Raw genomic sequence first — 20,262 nt, forward strand, 5'->3', positions numbered from 1 at the left:
TTCCTAACTTGATTCTCTTCTAACAAAGGTAAGTCTTCCTTGCTCCAGGCTTTTCCACTGGTGTCAGGATCTGGGATTGCTGGAGGCAAGTCTTTCCAGGAGACTAAGGAGTAGGAGGTATTGAGTACCTTGACTGTTCCTGTGTCCTTTGTTGCCAGGTCCCCGTTCACATTCAGCCCACATTTTTCACAGCATGCTGCTGATAGGCCTGTAGAAGTGTTTCTTCTTGTTCCTCGCCCCCCTTGCCAGATTCAACTCCAGACGAGCTTTGGTTTTCCAAACCAGTACCTGCATGCTCAGACAGTTTCTCTATATTCCTTCTGTGATCTGACCCTGCTTCTATCTCTTGTACACCTTGGTTTTGGATTTAAGTTTTGTTAGGAGCTCCTTGTTCATCCCAGCAGGCCTCCTGCCACCTTTGCTTTATTTCCTGCACGCTCTGGAACTTGGAGGATATGATTCTTGAAAATCATCCTGCCTTTCCAGTAGATATCCAGGCCCAGGGTCTTCAAACAGGAGGCTTCTTCCAATTGTCTGAAGAAGGCCTCATCTACTTCTTCTACCTGATTAGGCAGTGTGTAGTACACACCCACTGCAACGTCACCCGCATTGGTCTGCCGTCTTAATCCTGACTCACAAACTTTTGACTGGCTCATCATCTGTACCCAGGCAGAGCTCTGTGTGTTCATACTGCACTGTCACATAAAGGGCAACTCCACTCCTCGCCATCCTGGCTTGTCCTTCTGTAAGAGACCGTATCCGTCCACTGCAGCACTCCAGTAGTGTGAGTTTTCCTACGATGTTTCTGTAGTCTCAATGAGATTGTAGCCCTGTAACTGCGCACAGACATCTAATTCCTCCTCTTTGTTTCACATGCTGTGTGTATTAGTGTACAGGCTCTTCAGAGAGGCACTGATTTCCCAGAAAAGAAATGAGATCTTCCCCTGTGATACTGTTCTGTAGGCCCTCCCTCATTTATGTGGATTGGTATGTGTATGCTTGAGGTGGAATCCCCCTTCAACCCAGTTTTGTTGATCTTCAGATCTCTTCTGCCCATATCACCCGTTGCTTGACAACCTGGTCCACCACTTCCTTTATGTGATGGTTGTTTTTACTTAGTAAAGTGAGGTGATATGCTAATTTGAATTACAGTTTTAATGAAGTTTTTGAGCTGGTTTTCCATTTCCTTTGTAATATGGAAAGTGAAGAAACATTTTAAGCAAACCCATTTCATAATGGACAGAATATCCAAACTGTAGAACAGTTGATTTTATTGATTGTGCATTATCTGTAAGCATTGTTTTGTTAACACTTGAAAGAGAGAAAACAATCAGTCCCATCTGACCTTTGTGAAAATGAGGAGTTAACAGAGCCTTCAGTTAAAATTTACAACTTTGACAATTTTCCGAAAGACTTTGCTCTAGGTTCTTTTGCATTTTCTTAGTGTTTAAAACCTGGGCAGCTCAGAAGACCCTGCAAACTTGAAGCATTAGGTAGATGAGGCCCGTGTGGCTGTGCCATTATCTTTACCTATTTTTGACTTGTTCCAGTTCATGGAGATTACAAAATACTCTTCCCCCTGAGTGTAGAAATCTTTGCTGCTTCTTGGTATGTCTTGAAGGAGGTATTTTCTCCTTGAGACCTGGCACAGCTCTGTAAACGGGAAGTCTTCATTAAGAGCACTAGAAATAAACCTCAAAAGTCTAGAGACTTTCTTTACGACACCCACGTCACTGGCTGCTTTGTGAGTTCTAACTGCTGGTCATTATTAAACTTCAGAAGTGGTTGTTTTGCCGTGTCATTGATGTGTTGCAAGACAGTGGGATTTGAGAAAAACACTGTTTCCAATTTTGAAAACTTTGAAAACCATTACACAGGAGATAAGGGATTTTTTTTTTTTTTCTGTGGTTGCTGTAGATGATAAAATGGGGCTGAAAGGGGTTCAGGTTGAAGTTGCCAGTTGAATAATCCAGCTTTTTTTCTTTTAAAGCTTCCAGGAAAAAACAAAGAAACAAAAAAACCCCTTCTTTATCATTCAGTGGTGATACTTGGTTTCCAACTGTCACAACTGCGAAATCTTCATCTCTTGACAACCAGCCTTTGAATACATTACATGCTGTGGTTTTGAATCAACGGGTGTAAATGTAAAACTGTTTCACAATCATCTATAATTTTATCCTTCATTTGTGATGTCACTGGAACATTTGGCTGCTGCTTTTTCCATTAAAAAAAAAAAAAGCTTCTAATTTGGAACAGAACTTCAAATAAAATTTTCATGGTCACATAAAGCCCTTTCCTGCACCTGTACCAGCACCTGCACCTCAGTGGTTGCAATGAACATGTCTAAATTTGGATTCAGAGACACCTTTCAGTTTCATATATATTTTTGAACTTTCTAATAATTTTTTTTAAGGTACTGTGTGCTGGAAGGCAACTCCGGGTGCATCAGAGACCAACCTTTTGTTAGCAGAGGTCTTCTTACTGTGTTTTTTCTACTGTGGTCTGAACAGAACTACCATTTGTGCTTTTTGCATTATGGAATTATGATAAACTTAAATGCTTTTTCTCATTACTGATTATAGATTTTGTATTCATTCATAATTGTACTGCTTTTTTTTGTAGAATCCCTTTTTATCTCATCATCACCACCATATAATTTTGCATTTTCTATTTTGTGTATCTCTAGTTTAGAAAAAATTCCATTGGCTTTGGCTTTGTGTGGTAGTCTAAAAGCTTTGACATCACCAAGTTCAGAAACATACTACTACACGTTGAAGTTTTCTCTTGCCAAGAAGGCTCCTAAGCTTGTGCTTGCTTTGTTTTTGAAGGTGGAAACCTAGTGTAGTAAGCAGTATACCTGCAAAGTTACAGCTGTGATCTGAATTAATAAGCCACAACTTGGTTAAGTTGAAATTTTCACTACAGCTTCTAGTTTTCAAATTCCCTTTCCTTAGAGTTTCTAGGAACTTGTTTTCCAGATAGAGGTGATGTGGCAGACTTCTTCCTTACCTGGAGGCCAGCGCTGGCCAATCCTTAAGTCGCTGTGTATTTTTGAAATAGCCTGCTGATAGGAGCATAGCAATAGATTCTTGGGTTTTATCGGAAAAGTGTTTCCTCAGTAGAGAATGTGAACTGTGGAACTAATAATTTACCGTAACAATTTCTTAGATGCAGAAAGAGTTACTAGATACTGAACTGGATTTATACAAGAAGATGCAAGCTGGGGAGGAAGTTACTGAATTAAGACGAAAATATACAGAGCTACAGCTGGAAGTATGTTTGTCTCTTCTTTTGTAGCAATTAGCTTTTAATCAAATATTTTCATATATGTTTATTAGCTTGTGTATTATATCATAAACTATTTTTTCCAGAGTGCAATATTAAGTTGCATGTAGATGGAGGCATTTAGCAATAATATTTTAAAAAATCAGTTTCTGAATTCCACCAAGGTTGAGGAATAGTATTGTCTTTAATTTCGATTGCTAATCTATTTAAATTCTGTAACTATTTACATGACATGATATTTTATAGATTTGTGGTAGTAATACTTCCTTGAGAGCATGGAGTGTTTTTAAATTGTTGCCTGTAGGTGGTTTTGTGTTTGATACAGAAGAGTTAAAAAACACTGCTTGATCTTTTATTCTTAAGTGTTAGCATCCTCTTAATGACATTAACCAAAAAGGCTGAAGTGCCAAAAGTAGTATTACAGCATTGGTTTCATGAGAAGGAGGACTTAGCGAAAGCAAATACAATGTTTCAAGAAGTGTTCAATGTATAGAAACATGCTTTTTCTTAAAGTACTTGCTTTTAAAAGAATTCAGAAGGCTGTGCAAGATTCTTCATATCTGTGTCTTATTTTAGAAATTCTGAATGCTGTGGGTGTTGTTCTGTGTTATATTGCACTGTCTTGCCTATGTGATTGTGTAATAACTACTTAATTGCATGATAATCTTATATCTCTTTTTGCTGTTAAGCAGGCTGCTGTGTGGCTTAAATCCCTCTTGTCTTAATGAAGTTTGGTCATGTCTTATGTATAACTACATATGAACACAGTGCACATACGTACGGCTAAGTTGCATTAAAATCTTACTTTAAAACTAAGTTGTTATGCAGCTTTGGTAATTGTGAAAATAGGTTTGTTAATAAGCCAAGCCAACTGAATACAGATGACATAAAAGCTTATGTTAACAATATATATTCTGATGGTGAATAATATTTCATAGGTGTACTGAAAGCTTATTTATAAATCGTACATTTTAGAAAATATGTGAATTGAATGATCTGTAAAATAGCAGTAGAAAAGTAGGTGTTTGTTCAAGATAAACTTACACTGTAGTTGAGTGTGCTAATCCTACTCGATCTCTCATTGAGTCTGTATTTCAAGTTGGAAAAAAAAATTTGTAGGTCTTTCAGGAAAATAATTTTTGCTAGTAAAATGAATATTCTGAGGCCTTTAGCATATACTGATCAAAGTAGATTGAGAAAAACAGGGTTATTAGTAAAGCACACCAGTATGTTTCAAGAAACAGCATGAATGTATCCCTTGTATAATTTACAAGAAGGATACAGGGGTTTTTTCCTCTTGATGTTTGTTTGATTCTTCAGTATTCTTACAAATTCTTTAGAAAAACTTTTATTCACACATTGTCTTTGTGACTTTAACTCCCACGATAATTCATGTGTTGGTTCTGTGGCTCATAACCTGCTGTTCTATTCCAGGTGGCCCTGATTTTACTGTGAGAAAACCCAAACAGTATACAGCTTGATTGTTGAGTCAGCATAATCTTTAATTTTCGGGATTATTCATTTAACCACTTAAAAATGTTTAAAAAAACCCAAAAAACAAACAAACAAACAAAAAAACCCTGCAGGATTATCTTTATAAAAAATAAAAAGTGAACTATATACTATTGTAAAATTATCTGAATAATTTCATGAATAAAGCCATAACAGATTGATCTCCTCATGGGCGATATCACTGGCATGCATTAAAGTAGTGCTATCAGTGCTTGAGTTGTAAATAGTGTAGGATATGTTAAAAGCGTTGTTATGGTGATTTCATTTAACATTTGATTCCTACATCAGATCTATTTGGGTTTGAAAAGATATATATTTTTTTTTTTATTCTTGTTATAAACGTTGAAATTAAATCCTTGAAAGTGCTTTTTTGAAACTTAAAATAACTATTGTGAATTATTTTTTAAATGGCTGTCAGAAATAGTCATCGGCCTTTTGACTTCCCTTGGAGAATGCATGCCAGTTCTTTAGAAGGGATACACAGATACTGTGGGAATGGAAATTAGTGAGTATGTAGAGCCAAATTTTTGATGAATACTTTGTCCTTGGAGGTGCTCGTTAGAGCTTCTGTTTCATATCTCACAATTCTGTGGCCAAAAGCTATTATGCTGGATTAATTCTGGTCAGAATAAAAGTCCTGGCTGGACTTTCAGAGGCAAATTAAGAGACAAAGATAAAGAGACAAATTAAGTAGTTAGTCACCACATCAAGAAAATTTGTTAATGAAATTTCAAAAGCTGCACTGCAGTTCCTTTCTCCTATGAGGAACTATCCTCACAGATGAGGGCTCTTTTGATATCTGTTCTTAATACTTGGTTCTCTTTTTCCAATTTCCATGCTATTTTTGATCTGTTAATAATAACATTGTTAGCTTTTTAATGTTATTAACATGTTCACCTTTTGCTATTTTAAGACCTGTAAGCTGCTCTTTCTGAGGCTTGTTTGGGGATGTGTTTTTAGGAAACATCAGAATATGTGTTTGTTAATTTTGTCTATTTAGATTATGAATTTTAATACATCAATATGTTATGTATAAACATCTTAGGCTGCCAAACGAGGGATTCTTTCTTCAGTTCGTGGTAGAGGGGTTCATGCAAGAGGTCGGGGTGCATCACGTAGCAGAGGTAGAGGAATACGAGGCCGGGGTAGAGGCAGAGGAGTTCCTGTGCATGCAGTTGTGGATCATCGACCTAGGGCATTAGAAATCTCTGCATTTACAGAAAGTGATAGAGAAGATCTTCTTCCTCATTTTGCGGTATGTGGCAATTTCACTTTTTCTGTTCTTTGGATGACATTCGTCTATTGAATGACTTGTTTTCTCTTGATTCAATTCATCTGGAAATACTATTTAGGAATGAATCTTTAACATGATATACCTGTTCATGGAAAAAGAGGATGCATCAGAAAAAGGTGAAACAAAGAGAAATTACACCATTGATTCAACTAGTTATAACTGTAATCGCATAGCATTTACAAGGCTGGGTTTTTTTCTTAAAAAGAAAGGAAATTGGGAATATAAGGTAATAACTGATATTTATTTGTTCAGGATATATGTAAAATTGTTACAAATATTTAGGAAAGATAAAATAACTGGATGGTGAGAACAAAGACTGAGTCAGTGCCAAACTTTCAATACCTGAAGTCTGTTTATCTTTACTGAAGTATCTTAACAAGTGCTTAATGAAAATTTTCACTGAAATTTCTCAATGCTTTTGCCTAACTTCCTGAATTTAAGAATCAAGATGAGAATTGTGCAACTATATGCAGATCTTGGCAGGGCAGCCAAAGGCTTCTGTTTCTTCATCTCTGTAAGCGTAAGAAGTCAGAGCTTCTTCTACTTTTTTTTTTTCTGTTTTTTAGTCTAAAAAATGATAAATTGACGTACATACTTTTTAGCAAATTTTTATATGCAAATATAATAAAGTGAGAAATCAACATAAATTTATAAAAACCCACAACAAAAAAACCCGCCACTATTATACTGGGTTTTTTAAGGTGTCGTGTTTCCAGGAGCTCTCTCTATATATACATACATAAATGTATGTATATATTTTGTTCCCCTTAAATACACCGCATCATACCTATATAGGGGAACAAAAAGGGAACCATCATACCCATACGGGGAACAAAATTAATTTCTATAGAGATGAATGACAGACCGAACAGTTATACATACCTATATATGTGTGTGTATTTAAGGGGAACAAAAGTGCTTTCTATAGAGATGTATGACGGACTGAATATTTGAGCAATGACTTTACAAATTATTGGTGTAAAACTAAGAACATAAAACTTTAAAATGAAGCAATATAATCCACTTGGTCAACCATAGGACATTTCTGAGTCCAGTTTCAGTGATGAGTATAAGAAAAAACTTATTTTTAATCTACAGCATGATACTGTGATTTAGCCTGCCTTATGAACATTGTTAAAGTAAATTTTGCTGGTCACCTTTCACATTTTGCATTTTATTATGTACTTCTCTTACTGACTGCAAAGAATATAAAAATGAAGACAGAGAATCTGCCACTGGTAAAAGCTTGCTGTGTGCAGTCAGTTTATGGTCATAAATTTGCTAAGAACTTAGCATTTTCTTATACTTTGGTTTTATTGCAGGGAGTATTAAACTTACTGTCTTTAACAAACAAAAATATTAACCAAAAAGAACTTATTAGCATCAGCAAATACAATTCTAGTCACAGTGTTAGTAGTATAGCACTGAGAAAAAATATTAATTACTTCATTTTGCAGGTTGTGCATTTGCTGTTTTTAAACTTGCTCCAAATTCCATGGAAATGCACTGAGCTGTATTTCTGTTTCTGTGATATGATATCACAACTCTGCACATCAGCAGTGCACTCCACCTGTACAGATATGTTGGGCATTGCAGCTTACAGTGATGGCAGCGTTAAAGGTAGCAATACCATAGAGACCATTACAGGAATAGATGGGTCAGGTTCTTAAGATGCTGAAATCAAGTTAAGTTTTGAAGCTTTTGCTACAGTCCCTGTGTCTAACAAATCTTTTTGTGGAAGAGTTTCATAATAGACTGATGGAATCATCTCAAGATCCCTTCTTTTTGATCAAGAGAGAAGTATTGAAGCAGAAGAACTTCTTTTTCTGTCATAATTTTACTTCATACTTGTATGTTTACAATCAGGAAATCCAGAGACTACAGCACTTTTGTGCTTTAGAAATGCAAGTAAAAGTAACTGTATTCCTTGCAAGGACAAGTACTCTGATTGGCATTAAGGCTGTGAAAGGTATACTATTCTAATTTTATATGATTTTTGAGGGCATTTGATTTAGGACAGCATTTTTAGAGGGGGAGAACTATTTCACTAAGCTTTTTTTTCTATTTATTAAAAGCAATATGGTGAAATTGAAGATTGCCAGATAGATGACTCTTCTCTTCATGCGGTGATTACCTTTAAGACAAGAGCAGAAGCTGAAGCTGTGAGTATAGTCTTTGTTGAAAATACTCTGCAACATTCAGCTACTTTCTAGTTACATTATACTTCTGTATTTGATTAAATTTAATACTGCTAATTATTTTAAAACATTTTAAAAGAAGTCTTGACACAAAAGTTTAATTCTAGATTAAACAAATTTGTCAGAACAGCATATTACTGAAATCCTTAGGAAATTAGGATGTTTATAGCAAGCTCAAGTGCAGGACATAAGAGAGAAATTAAGAGAAACACTTGGGAATTGATAGCTGGATGTCTTGGTTTATCTTTATTTAATTGCCAGTTATTTTCACCTGAAGACTTGGTACCCTCACAGTCTGCCTGAAATTTCACTGACATTCTGCAGAGTGAGCCTATATATTTTGTTTGGGATCAGTTGGATTTACCTTTGCCTGAAAACCTGTGACAGTGTAAATGTGATTTGATGTGATGTGATTTTCTCTCCCCCCCCCCCCCTTTTTCCTTTTTTAGCATATTTCTTGGAAATCTAGGAAATTACAGAAGTATAGAATTACAGAAGTAACTTTTAGAGACTAAAATCCAGAGTTGAGGTATATTGTAATTCAGCATCCTTACATATGGATCATTAGGACTTTATACATTTGACTCAGCCTTATTCAGTCCATGTTGTAGGCAGTATGTGAACCCGCGCAAAATAACGACCATAGTTGTTCTGCAAATGATCTTGTTTTCTTTAAAATCCTTACATCACTGTTGGAAAGGAGTATCCTGAAAATAATAGGGACTTCAGAAAGAATGGATTCATATTTATGGTATGGTTGTATGGAAAGATTTCATTTTATATTTATATTTTGCACAAAGTTTCTATTTTTGCACAAGTTCATCTTGTGGAGTTTACTTGAACACAATTTTCATACCTGGCCAGACTCTTTTTTTGTGCACTTTATCTTGAGACACCAGTAACCTGGTTGACAGAAATACTGATATTTACAGTGCAAATTAAGCCAATGACAATAGTTTTGAACACGTAACAGTATGATTATGGTTACATATTTTGAGAAACAATTTGATGCATGTGCCAAACATTTTACAGAAACATAGAAGTTTTGTTTGTGAAACTCTTAGATATAGCAATGATGAGCACTAACTGTATAGAGATTGTAATTATTCTGTAAAAAAGGAAGTGTAATTAATGGTACATAGTATATACTGACTGATAGGGGAAAACAGTGCTGTACAGCTGTATTGAAGAAACACAGTTCAACAGTGAACAAAAGTTCTGTGGAGAGTAAGAAATACCTGTTCGCAGATAAAAGCTGTCATAATTGGTTTACTCACAAGTGGACTGAATTAAGGTTGGAATTTTAGTTTTGGTGTTTCCTGACATTGGGTACTTCGTTTTGCAACTTCATATTCTTTGACGTCGTTTACATAGGAAATATTCTAAGTATTGAGAGGAACTTCTGCTTCCCTGAAAATAAAAATAGTTCACTTAGAACAATAGTCTCTTTTTATGGACTGTCCAAATAAAGTCTTTACTTCTCCCAGGTGCAGTATGATTCACAACAAGGATCTTGACAGTATCTTACTACAGATACTTGTTTATCAGCAAAGTACAGTTTTTACTGTTATAACTTGTTGTGCCTAAAAATTGGCATGGAGAATCATTTCAGCCTTAGCTAGATTTCTGTACCCAAAAAGCAGGGAATGGTAGTATTTTGGAACCAAACGAGAAGTGTAGCAATAGGAAACACCTGAAAAAGAAGGTAGTGCAGAGAATGAAGAAAGATGTGGGCAGGGGGAGAAGGGAGATACGTTTGGTGGAAAGGTTGAAGTCAACATTATGTCCTTCTCTCCCCCCCGCCCCTTCCTTCTCCCCCCCCCCCCCCCCTCCTTCTCCCCCCCCCCCCTTCCTTCTCTCCCCCCCCTTCCTTCTCTCCCCCCCCCTTCCTTCTCTCCCCCCCCTCCTTCTCTCCCCCCCCTCCTTCTCTCCCCCCCCTTCCTTCTCTCCCCCCCCTTCCTTCTCTCCCCCCCCTTCCTTCTCTCCCCCCCCTTCCTTCTCTCCCCCCCCTTCCTTCTCTCCCCCCCCTTCCTTCTCTCCCCCCCCCTCCTTCTCTCCCCCCCCCCTCCTTCTCTCCCCCCCCTTCCTTCTCTCCCCCCCTTCCTTCTCTCCCCCCCTTCCTTCTCTCTCCCCCCCTTCCTTCTCTCTCCCCCCCCTTCCTTCTCTCTCCCCCCCCTTCCTTCTCTCTCCCCCCCCTTCCTTCTCTCCCCCCCCTTCCTTCTCTCTCCCCCCCCTTCCTTCTCTCCCCCCCTTCCTTCTCTCCCCCCCTTCCTTCTCTCCCCCCCCTTCCTTCTCTCCCCCCCCTTCCTTCTCTCCCCCCCCTTCCTTCTCTCCCCCCCCTTCCTTCTCTCCCCCCCCTTCCTTCTCTCCCCCCCCTTCCTTCTCTCCCCCCCCTTCCTTCTCTCCCCCCCTTCCTTCTCTTCCCCCCCTTCCTTCTCTCCCCCCCTTCCTTCTCTCCCCCCCCCTTCCTTCTCTCCCCCCCCCTTCCTTCTCTCTCCCCCCCCTTCCTTCTCTCTCCCCCCCCTTCCTTCTCTCCCCCCCCTCCTTCTCTCTCCCCCCCCTTCCTTCTCTCTCCCCCCCCTTCCTTCTCTCTCCCCCCCCTTCCTTCTCTCTCCCCCCCCTTCCTTCTCTCTCCCCCCCCTTCCTTCTCTCTCCCCCCCCTTCCTTCTCTCTCCCTTCCTTCTCTCTCGTCCCCCGTTCCCTTCTCTCTCGCGCGCTCTCGTTCCCTTTTCGCGCTCTTGTTCCCTTTTTTCTCTCTCTCGTTCCCCCCTCTTGTTCCCTTTTCTCTCTCTCGTGTTCCCTTTTCTCTCTCTCTCCCCCGCTCCCTTCTATCTCTCTCTCGCTCCCTTTTCTCTCTCTCGCTCCCTTTTCTCTCTCTCGCTCCCTTTTCTCTCTCTCGCTCCCTTTTCTCTCTCTCGCTCCCTTTTCTCTCTCTCTCTCGCTCCCTTCTCTCTCTCTCGCTCCCTTCTCTCTCTCTCGCTCCCTTCTCTCTCTCTCGCTCCCTTCTCTCTCTCTCGCTCCCTTCTCTCTCTCTCGTCCCCCCTTGTCTCCCCACCTAGTTCCCTTCTCTCTCTCTCATTCCCTTCTCTCTCTCGTTCCCCCTTCTCTCTCTCGTTCCCCCCTCGTTCCCTTTTCTCTCTCTCTCGTTCCCTTTTCTCTCTCTCTCGTTCCCTTTTCGCTCTCTCTCGTTCCCTTTTCTCGCTCTCTCTCGTTCCCTTTTCTCGCTCTCGTTCCCTTTTCTCGCTCTCTCTCGTTCCCTTTTCTCGCTCTCTCTCGTTCCCTTTTCTCGCTCTCTCTCGTTCCCTTTTCTCGCTCTCTCTCGTTCCCTTTTTTCTCGCTCTCTCTCGTTCCCTTTTTTCTCGCTCTCTCTCGTTCTCTTTTTTCTCTCTCTCTCTCTCGTTCCCTTTTCTCTTTCTTTTTTTTTAAATTTATGATGCATTTCACTGCATTCGAAAAGCAGTATGTTTTTCCTCAATCAGTCTCAAATGGAATAGGTGGAGTTTTCAAGCTGTATCCAAGGTGAAGTTCAGAATATGTTCCAGAAAGTGGGGATATTTTGGCTGGGTCAGAATTCATGATCAATGTGTGAGATGTTCACATTCTAGTTAGCATTAAACTTCTAATTGTCGAATGACTTTGTGTCTAATTGCACCTTCATTTTTTAAATTAAAATTTTATGAAAACTGTGTTTGATCAAATTAGTAAAATCTGTATTTTCCTTAAAGATATACTTACATATTAAATATATTTCCACTGGAATTTCTGTGCTTACTACTAAAGCAGACTTTTAAGACTGGCAATTGGAGAAGTTGTAGAAGGTAATCATTAAAAACCTCTGTTGAGGCCAATTGTGATGTAAATGCAACTAATATTTTACCCTCTTAAATGAAAATAGGCCTAAGCTTTATGACCATATATGTTCTAGCCTGGAAGGAAGAGGAGGATTCCCTATTGTAAAATGTTGCATTTTTATGTAGTAGTAATTTCTTCCAAAGATTACAAGTTGTTTCTGGACCTAAATGTCACGTATAAGTACTTTTAAAAATTCTAGTTGTGTGACATTGTGATGAGACCATGGACAAAAAGCTCCTGAGCTGCATTTTAATAAGCATAGAATCTTTTAAATTTATCATAAATTTATATGTACAGATTTAAAATTTATACCTGGGGACTTTAATATCACACAATTCATGTTCAGATGTCATTGAACATGTAATTGTTTCTACATTTCACATTATGCTGTGCTTTCAGATTGTACTATAAATCTTTTGTGACCATGACGGTTATTTCGGACTGTTGCTAACGCTGATTTATGCTCATTCATGTTACTTTAATTTGAACATACTATTTCCAAAGCAGCCACTTAATGCAGCTGGTACTTAGAAAGGCATGAATATCCCATAAGTTAAAAATTTTTACATTTCAATTACAACGACTTTACAGGAAGTGGAACGTTTTCCAGTAGATTAAGTTGTAATCTCAAAGGAGCTTTTTTAGTTGTTTGGGTTTTGGGGTTTTTTTTAAATATATTAAATCATTTGTATTTGTGGGATGTCTTACTACTTCCAGTAAATTATACAGTAACAGTTTTGTGTCCATCTTTGAAAGGTGAAGAACCCATCAAGATAATATTAAAAACCAGGACGGTGTTGGTTCAGTATGTTACCCACATCACCAAATGCTTTATGGTTTTCAAAGCTTATTTTCTTCTGAATATATTTTGATCATTTTCCTGAAAGGATATGTGAATTCCATGTGCAGTGAATGAAGTTGTTTTGTTTTAACCTATTAACAGTAATTCAGTATGAACATATCACAACTTGGATTTTCTTTTGAAAAAGCAGGCTGTTGGTTTATTTCTGGCATTTAAGTATTACTGAAGTTAATTTTTCCCCTGACAAAGAAATACGTAACTAAAACATTTAAACTTCTTTTAGGCTGCAATTCATGGATCTCGTTTCAAAGGACAAGAGTTAAAGTTGGCATGGAACAAGCCCGTTGCTAGTATGTCAGCTGTTGAAACAGAAGAAGCTGAACCTGATGAGGAAGAAGTAAGCTTGCTTTTTCTTTTTTTTTCTGCTTTCATTTTTGTTTTTTAAGATGAAATAATGTAGCTTTTTCAAAAGAAAATGATCTGTTGATTCATACTTCTATTTTTGATTCTAACTCATGTTTTGATATCAGAAAGTGGATTTATCTATAAATACCTTTCCTGTGTTCTAGGCTGTTGAAAGTCCAGATACTATACTTTTCCTTGCAGAAATGTTTCATTTCTTACACAACAAAAAGCTCTAGAGGATATAATCTACAAAATGGAATGGGTGGGTTTGAGAGAGAGAGAGATTTTGTCCAAAACATGGGGTTTTGTACCATCTACTTCAGGCACTAATTTCTTAGAGTATCAAATTTCAGAATCTAATTTTCCTTTATAGAGAGATACGGCTTGGAGGATACAGGTGAAGGAATAATTTAGAGCATTTACTAACTTTATTCAGACATTTAAAGTACCCCTGCTGAGTGTTAGTCTTCATCGTGGTGCATGAAAGATATTAAAGCCTTGTCCAAATAACCTTAATTGGTTAATGTAGGAATAGTGGAACAACATTTCTTGATGAATTTAACTCATTACACTCAAAATACCAATGTTTGTGAAATCTGAAAAATAAATGCCACTTGGGGAAGAAGTCAAGCAATCTTTTTTTCTAATTCACGTACTGTCAGTTAGCTGTATATATATATATTTGCAACAGAATAGATGAAGTAGAAGTACACCTTGAATTACTTGGTGATAGTATTTTGTCTGTACCTTTTTCCTATGATATTTTGGCAAACCTACCATAGAAGCAGCTTCACAAGATTGTTTTGATGTAACCAAATTTGGTTAGTTTTTTTACACTTTGTAGTGTTCACTTTCTGGTTTTTTTCCCCGAGGAAAGCCAGTTTGTCTATTTACTTTCTGTCTCCAAAAATGCTAATTTCTTTTTAGCATGTCAGCCAAAGACAGGTAGACTACCTCCACCACTGTGTATTCATATTAGGCATTTGCGCATTCTGACTTACTAAATATTACTTTCCTTGTATATGAAAACCTCAAGCATTGCCAGATAGTAATGAGCTGTGAGTGAACAAGAGGCTACATTGGGGAATCTTCAGAGCATCTTAGATATTTTGTCACTTTTTCGGCGATGTATTGCCTGTGAAGACCAACAGCAATGTTTGTTGCTGCAAGGAGTCTACGTTATTGAGAGGTCTCATTGAGTAACTACTTCACTGAGACTTCTCCGTTTTGCATAATGAAGGGTGGGTGTGGAGGGATATGCAAACACTTCAGCAGGGTAAAGGAAGGAAAGTACGGTTTCATTGGTAGGTGAGCTACAGTGAGGTTCATCTTTTAACCCCACCTGAAGACACTGAGTGTAGGAGGGAACCTCTGGGGTATAGGTAGTGGGGGAAAGGAAATGAAGATAGTAACAAGCTACATGCACTGGCTGCCCTGGCAAAGGGAAAATACAGATTTACAAAGACCTCGGGCCTGGATGCTTGATGACATCTTGTCAGCTGAGAAGTGTTTGTGGTGGGTGGATACATCTATTTTAGATGATGGTTGTTCTCTGTAGCAGGAGTCATCAGGTATGGAAAGAAAACTCAGGGAAAAGACTGCATGAGACTGTTTTCTGTAATTCATAAATTGATGGACTCATCTAAAACTTTGCAGATTTTCAAAATTTAAGTGAAAAGAGGACATAATGGGGGTTTTTTGCTATTAAGAAATAATTTCATTATTTGATTGTTTACCTTTATTCTAGATTTTTTTTTCCCCCCTGACCATTTATTTTTCTAACACTTTTCTTGAGATCTGATTTTTTTTTCTTTAACTTTTCATTTGCCTCTGGACTCTTTCTGCAGTCATTCCTTGGCTAATTATTCTTGTGGAAAATGTATAGGAGTTAATCTTGGATCAAAAACCCTAGCTGTTCATTGCTTTTGTATGCTTTCTGAAATCTTTGCAATAGCAAGTGTGTAATATAAAAACATTACCTATATTTTTGTTAATAGTGTTGCTGGATTCTTACTTGGCCCAGTGTTTTTACAGATTTTTTTTTTTTTAACGTGATTGATGTACTTACCTCTGACCCTTTCCCATTTTTCAAAACAAGCCAAATATATGTAGCTCTCCTGTCTTCTTTGTGTAATGAGGTTGGATTTTATTTGAATTTTCTACAACTGAATTAGTCCCCCTAGCCTTCACCAAATTTCTTTACATGAGGGATTTCTATTCAATAATCCTTGGGAAATTTTGCATTTAAATGCCGTTCTTTCCTTCTGTGAGCTTTGTATTACTTCTAGCATTTGGTTAAGTTAGTATTTGAAGTATAATGTTATGATCCCCAGGTCCCGGATGGATGAGTTCAAGAACTTCATGTTCATGTGCTGAAGTTAAACCAATTCCATAAAAGAAATTTTACATAGTTTTATTGTTTAAAATTTGGCACTTATGCAGGCTTAGATTGGGGGTGGGGAAGGTTCTTAGACTCAGTGGCCTGAATTTGTCGTACATTCTTTACAGATGTAAAAAGTCTTGAGTTTCTGCATGCCTACAATTCATCATGCTACCTGCTTAACTTCATTGTATAGCAGCTATTGTGAACACATGAAAAAAGGTTTCCTCCATTTTTCCATGTCTAAACTACCATTTTAGTTCAGCTAAGGAATACTATGCTAAAGAGGGATAGCGGGCTTAAGACTTGAGTGAAACTAAGTACCTTGATGTTTAAAAAAAAGAAAAAAGGGAGCTAGATCGTTCAGCAGAGTGACATTCTTAATAATGAAACAGGACTCTTAGTCCATTTATGAAAATATGAGGTAGGTCTTTTGGACTTGGATGCTGTAGAAAATCTCTGGTGAGTAGCCATTTAATTATGAAAGCACCTAATCGTCCTAGATGACTTACGTGTTCTACACCTGGGTGCCTAACAAAAGAGTTGACTCAGTAGAGTCAACAACAGATGCCTAGGAAGAGTATAAGACGTGTAAGTAGAAATAAGCTTTTAATCATCAGTGGTTTGCAGTTCGGGGACCTGTTGAGTCAGGTGTCCTTGGTAGGTGTTTATGACTTTGTCTGGTTTCTTTGGAATTTGAATAGTATCTGTAATGCCCTGCCAACAGGGAATGCTACTGCTCAACTATCTGTGCTAAGAATAAGTATCTTTATATGGGACCTGCCGCCTGCATGTTTAATTTTGATGTTCTCTTGCTCTTGCATCAAAAAGAAAACCATCATTCTCTCTTCACTTTCTCCAAGACACTTAATATATATGGACTCCTGTCATACTTCCCCTCAGTTACTTTCTCTTCAGGCCAGAGAGTCCGTATAGTTGTTCCCCTGTATGGAAGTTGTTCCAGGCTTTTTGATTATCCCTACTGCCAGCCTCGTGCACCTTAGAGTTCTGCATTGTGCGCTGCCCAGGACAACTCCTTTTTGACAGCACTGTCGTATTTTAGCCTGCTGGACATCTAGACACCAGGGGAAGAGGCTAAGTCCTCAGAAAGCTTCTGTGTTTTAGTCTGGCTTAGAGTACCCAAGCATTCATTGACAGACAGGTCAGGTGTTGACAGAGCTGCTTTTTAAAATGCACTTTCTGTAGGCAAAAGTAATGAAGATAATAGTTTCCCCCTCTTGTAAAACAGCCTACTGGAAAGAGAGACGGCTTAGTTCTACGCTTTCTTCAGCCTAGAGCCTTGCATCTCTCCAGAAGGCTCCCTAACTGCACAAATCAACCTTCACACCTCCTGTTGAATTTGGAAATTCTGTAGCAAAAAACTACAATTACTGGGACAAGAAGAAGAAGCAAGGAAGACCATAACTGTTATCTAACAGCTGGGAGACTTTTCTAGGGAAAGATATCCCTGTGTTTTAGTCCTTTCTTTAACTAGTACAGAAATTGTTGTGATAGGTGCAATCATCAAAAAAGTTCTGAGACGGCGTGGTTTATATGTACACCCCTGTGTCTATATGTAGACAAAAATTAAAACAACTCACTGTTTATCTTCCTTTTTTTTAACTTTGCCTCTCTGAAGCCTGTAAGTGTCGACCTGAAATGTTCAGGGTTTTGTGAAGTCTATTGAGTTACTGTGGTGTTACTGAAAGCAATTGAAAATACATTAATATATTTTGTCTAAATTTCTGTAAATACCTGTCTCCTTGCCCCGATCTTTTAAATCTTTATATCTGTTTTAGGCTTGATTAAGCTGTCAAAATCAAAATGTCTCAGATTCAACCTTTTTAATACTGTGGCACAGGTGGATTAAGCTCTTGGATGAAAACAGGCATAGTTATTGTGAACATGCAAAAACTAACATTAGTTTTCAGTATAGCATTGTAAGTTTCATGGGAACATCGCAGCTTGGGCATGAATGATACGCTGAAGAATCAGAAGAGCTATTTAAGTATGAGGTGTATATGTCCTGGTCATTTTGAAGTCCACTGAAAAGGAAAAAAACATGTTTCGTTTGCCATTTATTAATATATGAATATAATACATATACATACAGCATACTTTTTTGAAAGCATTATTGTTTACAATTGAAAAATAAATTTGTTCTTTATTAAATTGCAAGTATCAGGGATTTGTATTTTGCCTGTTACGTCAGAAAATGTTGAAGATCAACAGAGTATCATGTTTTTCTCTTGAAGTTTCAGGAGGAATCTTTGGTGGATGACTCGCTGCTTCAAGATGATGATGAAGAGGAGGAAGATAATGAATCTCGTTCATGGAGAAGATGATTCAACTGATCAATGACCATGCTAGAACTGCACCTGTGTTGCATTAGTATTACCTAATGTACTTCTGCATCTTCGTATTAAAAGGGGTTTTGTGATGAAGTTGGATTCAAATATAGACTAAAAGCAGCTGGTCAGTTATACGTTTTGAGAGATTGATGTTTGAGTTACATTTCAGTAAATGATTGCTAAAGACATCATACTAGGAACATATGCAATGTTTTTATTACATAGTTCTACAGAAAGTTACGGAATTCTTTGGGTTCTTTGTAATTTACCGAATTGGTCAAACACAAATGACCAGAAGTTGTTATAACATAGATAATTTTTGTTCTATTCCAGATACGGAATGAAAATTTGCATTTAAAATCTTTGTGAATGTTTTCAGAAATGAATAGATAACAGTACTAAACCGAAGTCTCTAAAGTTATGTATTCATAATATTGCATAGTAGTATGCTTAGGCTTTACTATGTACTAGCCTTTTGTTGGATTTGTGTACGTATTTTACCTATGGGTTTTAATGATAAAGTGTATGACTGCTTTGCATATAAGTCCTTATGACTTTAAGATGTTAAAAAATAAAGAAATGGAATGGTCTTCAGAAAAAAAAAAAAAAAAAAAGCAATAACCAAAAAAGCTAAGGCAATGGTCCTTCATAATGAAAAAAAAAAAAGAAAAAAAAAAAGAAAAAAAAAAAAAGAAAAAAGACCGTTCCAAATGGCAACCCCCACCCCCATATTCACAAAAGGAGCTCTAATCACTGTCACTTATACTAAAATAGTATTGAATATTAAAAAAATCTCAACATAACGATGTTTCATTTACATTAACACACAGGTGTACTCTTGCATAAAAGCTTTTGGATGTCTTCTGAATTTTAAACTGATTTGAGTCAAATGGTAAATAGAATAATATTCCAACAATAAGGAATTTATTCTGTATGCCTGCACTGTGCAACTGTAGAAGAAAATTTGATCCCACAAAAATACATGCAGAACTGAAATGTAATTTAGAAAAACACATTAGGTGAAGTGGAATATTTGGTAGGTATTATTCTAAAAACTTTGACTACGCACACTAATGCATCTTTTTTTATTCCTGTGTTTCTATGATTACATTTTTCCATTTCAAAAGTAATACTCAGCAGATACTAAGCTCACACTACAGTGTATATTCATCATTTTAAAATGTACATACATGAAATATTAGTAGAGTTCCTACTCTACAGAAATACTTAATCGGCTCTTTCTAGTGGGGCATTCTGTTGTGAGGTCTGAAGTTTCTCCCCTTCTTAGGAAGGGAAACTGCCTAGTCCTTTGCAGTAAAGGAGCTCTTTCACCAGAAAGACTTGTTTTTATTTCCATTTATTGGCATTCTGCTGGTCTGTTTTCAAAAGAAAATCCATTCATTAAATATTAGAGTTGTGGGTTTTGGTGGGTGGGTGTCGTGTCCCCCCCCCCCCCCATCAACTCATTAATGAGTGCAGCATAAAACCACTATCTCATTTATCAAATACATGCAGGGGATAGTACTTCAGTTAACAGTATATTTTCTGTAGTCCGTGTTTTTGGTTTTTTTGGGGGGAGGTGGGGGAGAACTCCTATAAGTCATTTCTCTGCCCTTTTTTTTTTTTTAATTCCAAAATAGGAATGGAGGAAAGTAGAAGTAGTAGTATCCCAGAGAGAAGAGCTCCGGCTGTAGGATTTTTGTTCTGTGCTTTTCAGTTATTTGAGGGCTTTTTGAGATCTGGATCCTGTTTTGGGATTTTTTTTGTTGGTTTTCTTTTTCCTATGTCCCTGTGTGTATGCATATCTTGTTGCAAAAATATGCACTTAAAATTTTTGTATAGTCTTAGTTTCACATTGAAATTTCATAATTGACTGCCATGCTTGTTACAGTAAGTTCTAAATCTTGCCATAAGGACTTGTATTTGGGAAATTGATTTCCTTTTACACTGAATTTCAGGCGAAATAAAATATTTTAAGAACCTTTTTATCCAGTGCTCTGAATGAGCTGTTCTAGTTCACTGAATTAAATACAAGCTTTCCTACTTTTCTTTTTTAATAATTTAGTACATCTGAAGGGTGCCAGACTGACAGTCCAGGAGGTGGAATTTTTTTGTGTGTTGTCTTACAGAACAGGTACGGCACAGGAAAGGACTCTGCGTGCTGCCTTAAGGTGGTTGTGTGG

At 37.5% G+C, this 20,262-nt stretch overlaps 1 protein-coding gene across 3 annotated transcripts in view; it reads left to right on the forward strand.

Moving 5' to 3' along the window:
* The window catches only part of RBM26 (RNA binding motif protein 26), a 60,502-nt gene extending 41,035 nt beyond the window's left edge, over positions 1-19,467 (forward strand). For 2 of the 3 annotated variants that reach the window (XM_076362329.1, XM_076362339.1), the window contains exons 18-22: positions 3,169-3,273; positions 5,843-6,052; positions 8,167-8,253; positions 13,227-13,340; positions 17,984-19,467. In XM_076362329.1, the coding sequence (XP_076218444.1) occupies positions 3,169-3,273; positions 5,843-6,052; positions 8,167-8,253; positions 13,227-13,340; positions 17,984-18,073 (606 nt within the window). In that variant the 3' untranslated portion in view covers positions 18,074-19,467. The remainder of the gene's footprint in view (positions 1-3,168; positions 3,274-5,842; positions 6,053-8,166; positions 8,254-13,226; positions 13,341-17,983) is intronic. The other variant, XM_076362346.1, reaches the window with a different exon arrangement.
* Positions 19,468-20,262: the final 795 nt, after the last annotated feature.

Source organism: Aptenodytes patagonicus, chromosome 1 (assembly GCF_965638725.1).
Source record: "Aptenodytes patagonicus chromosome 1, bAptPat1.pri.cur, whole genome shotgun sequence".
Taxonomy (NCBI): domain Eukaryota; kingdom Metazoa; phylum Chordata; class Aves; order Sphenisciformes; family Spheniscidae; genus Aptenodytes; species Aptenodytes patagonicus.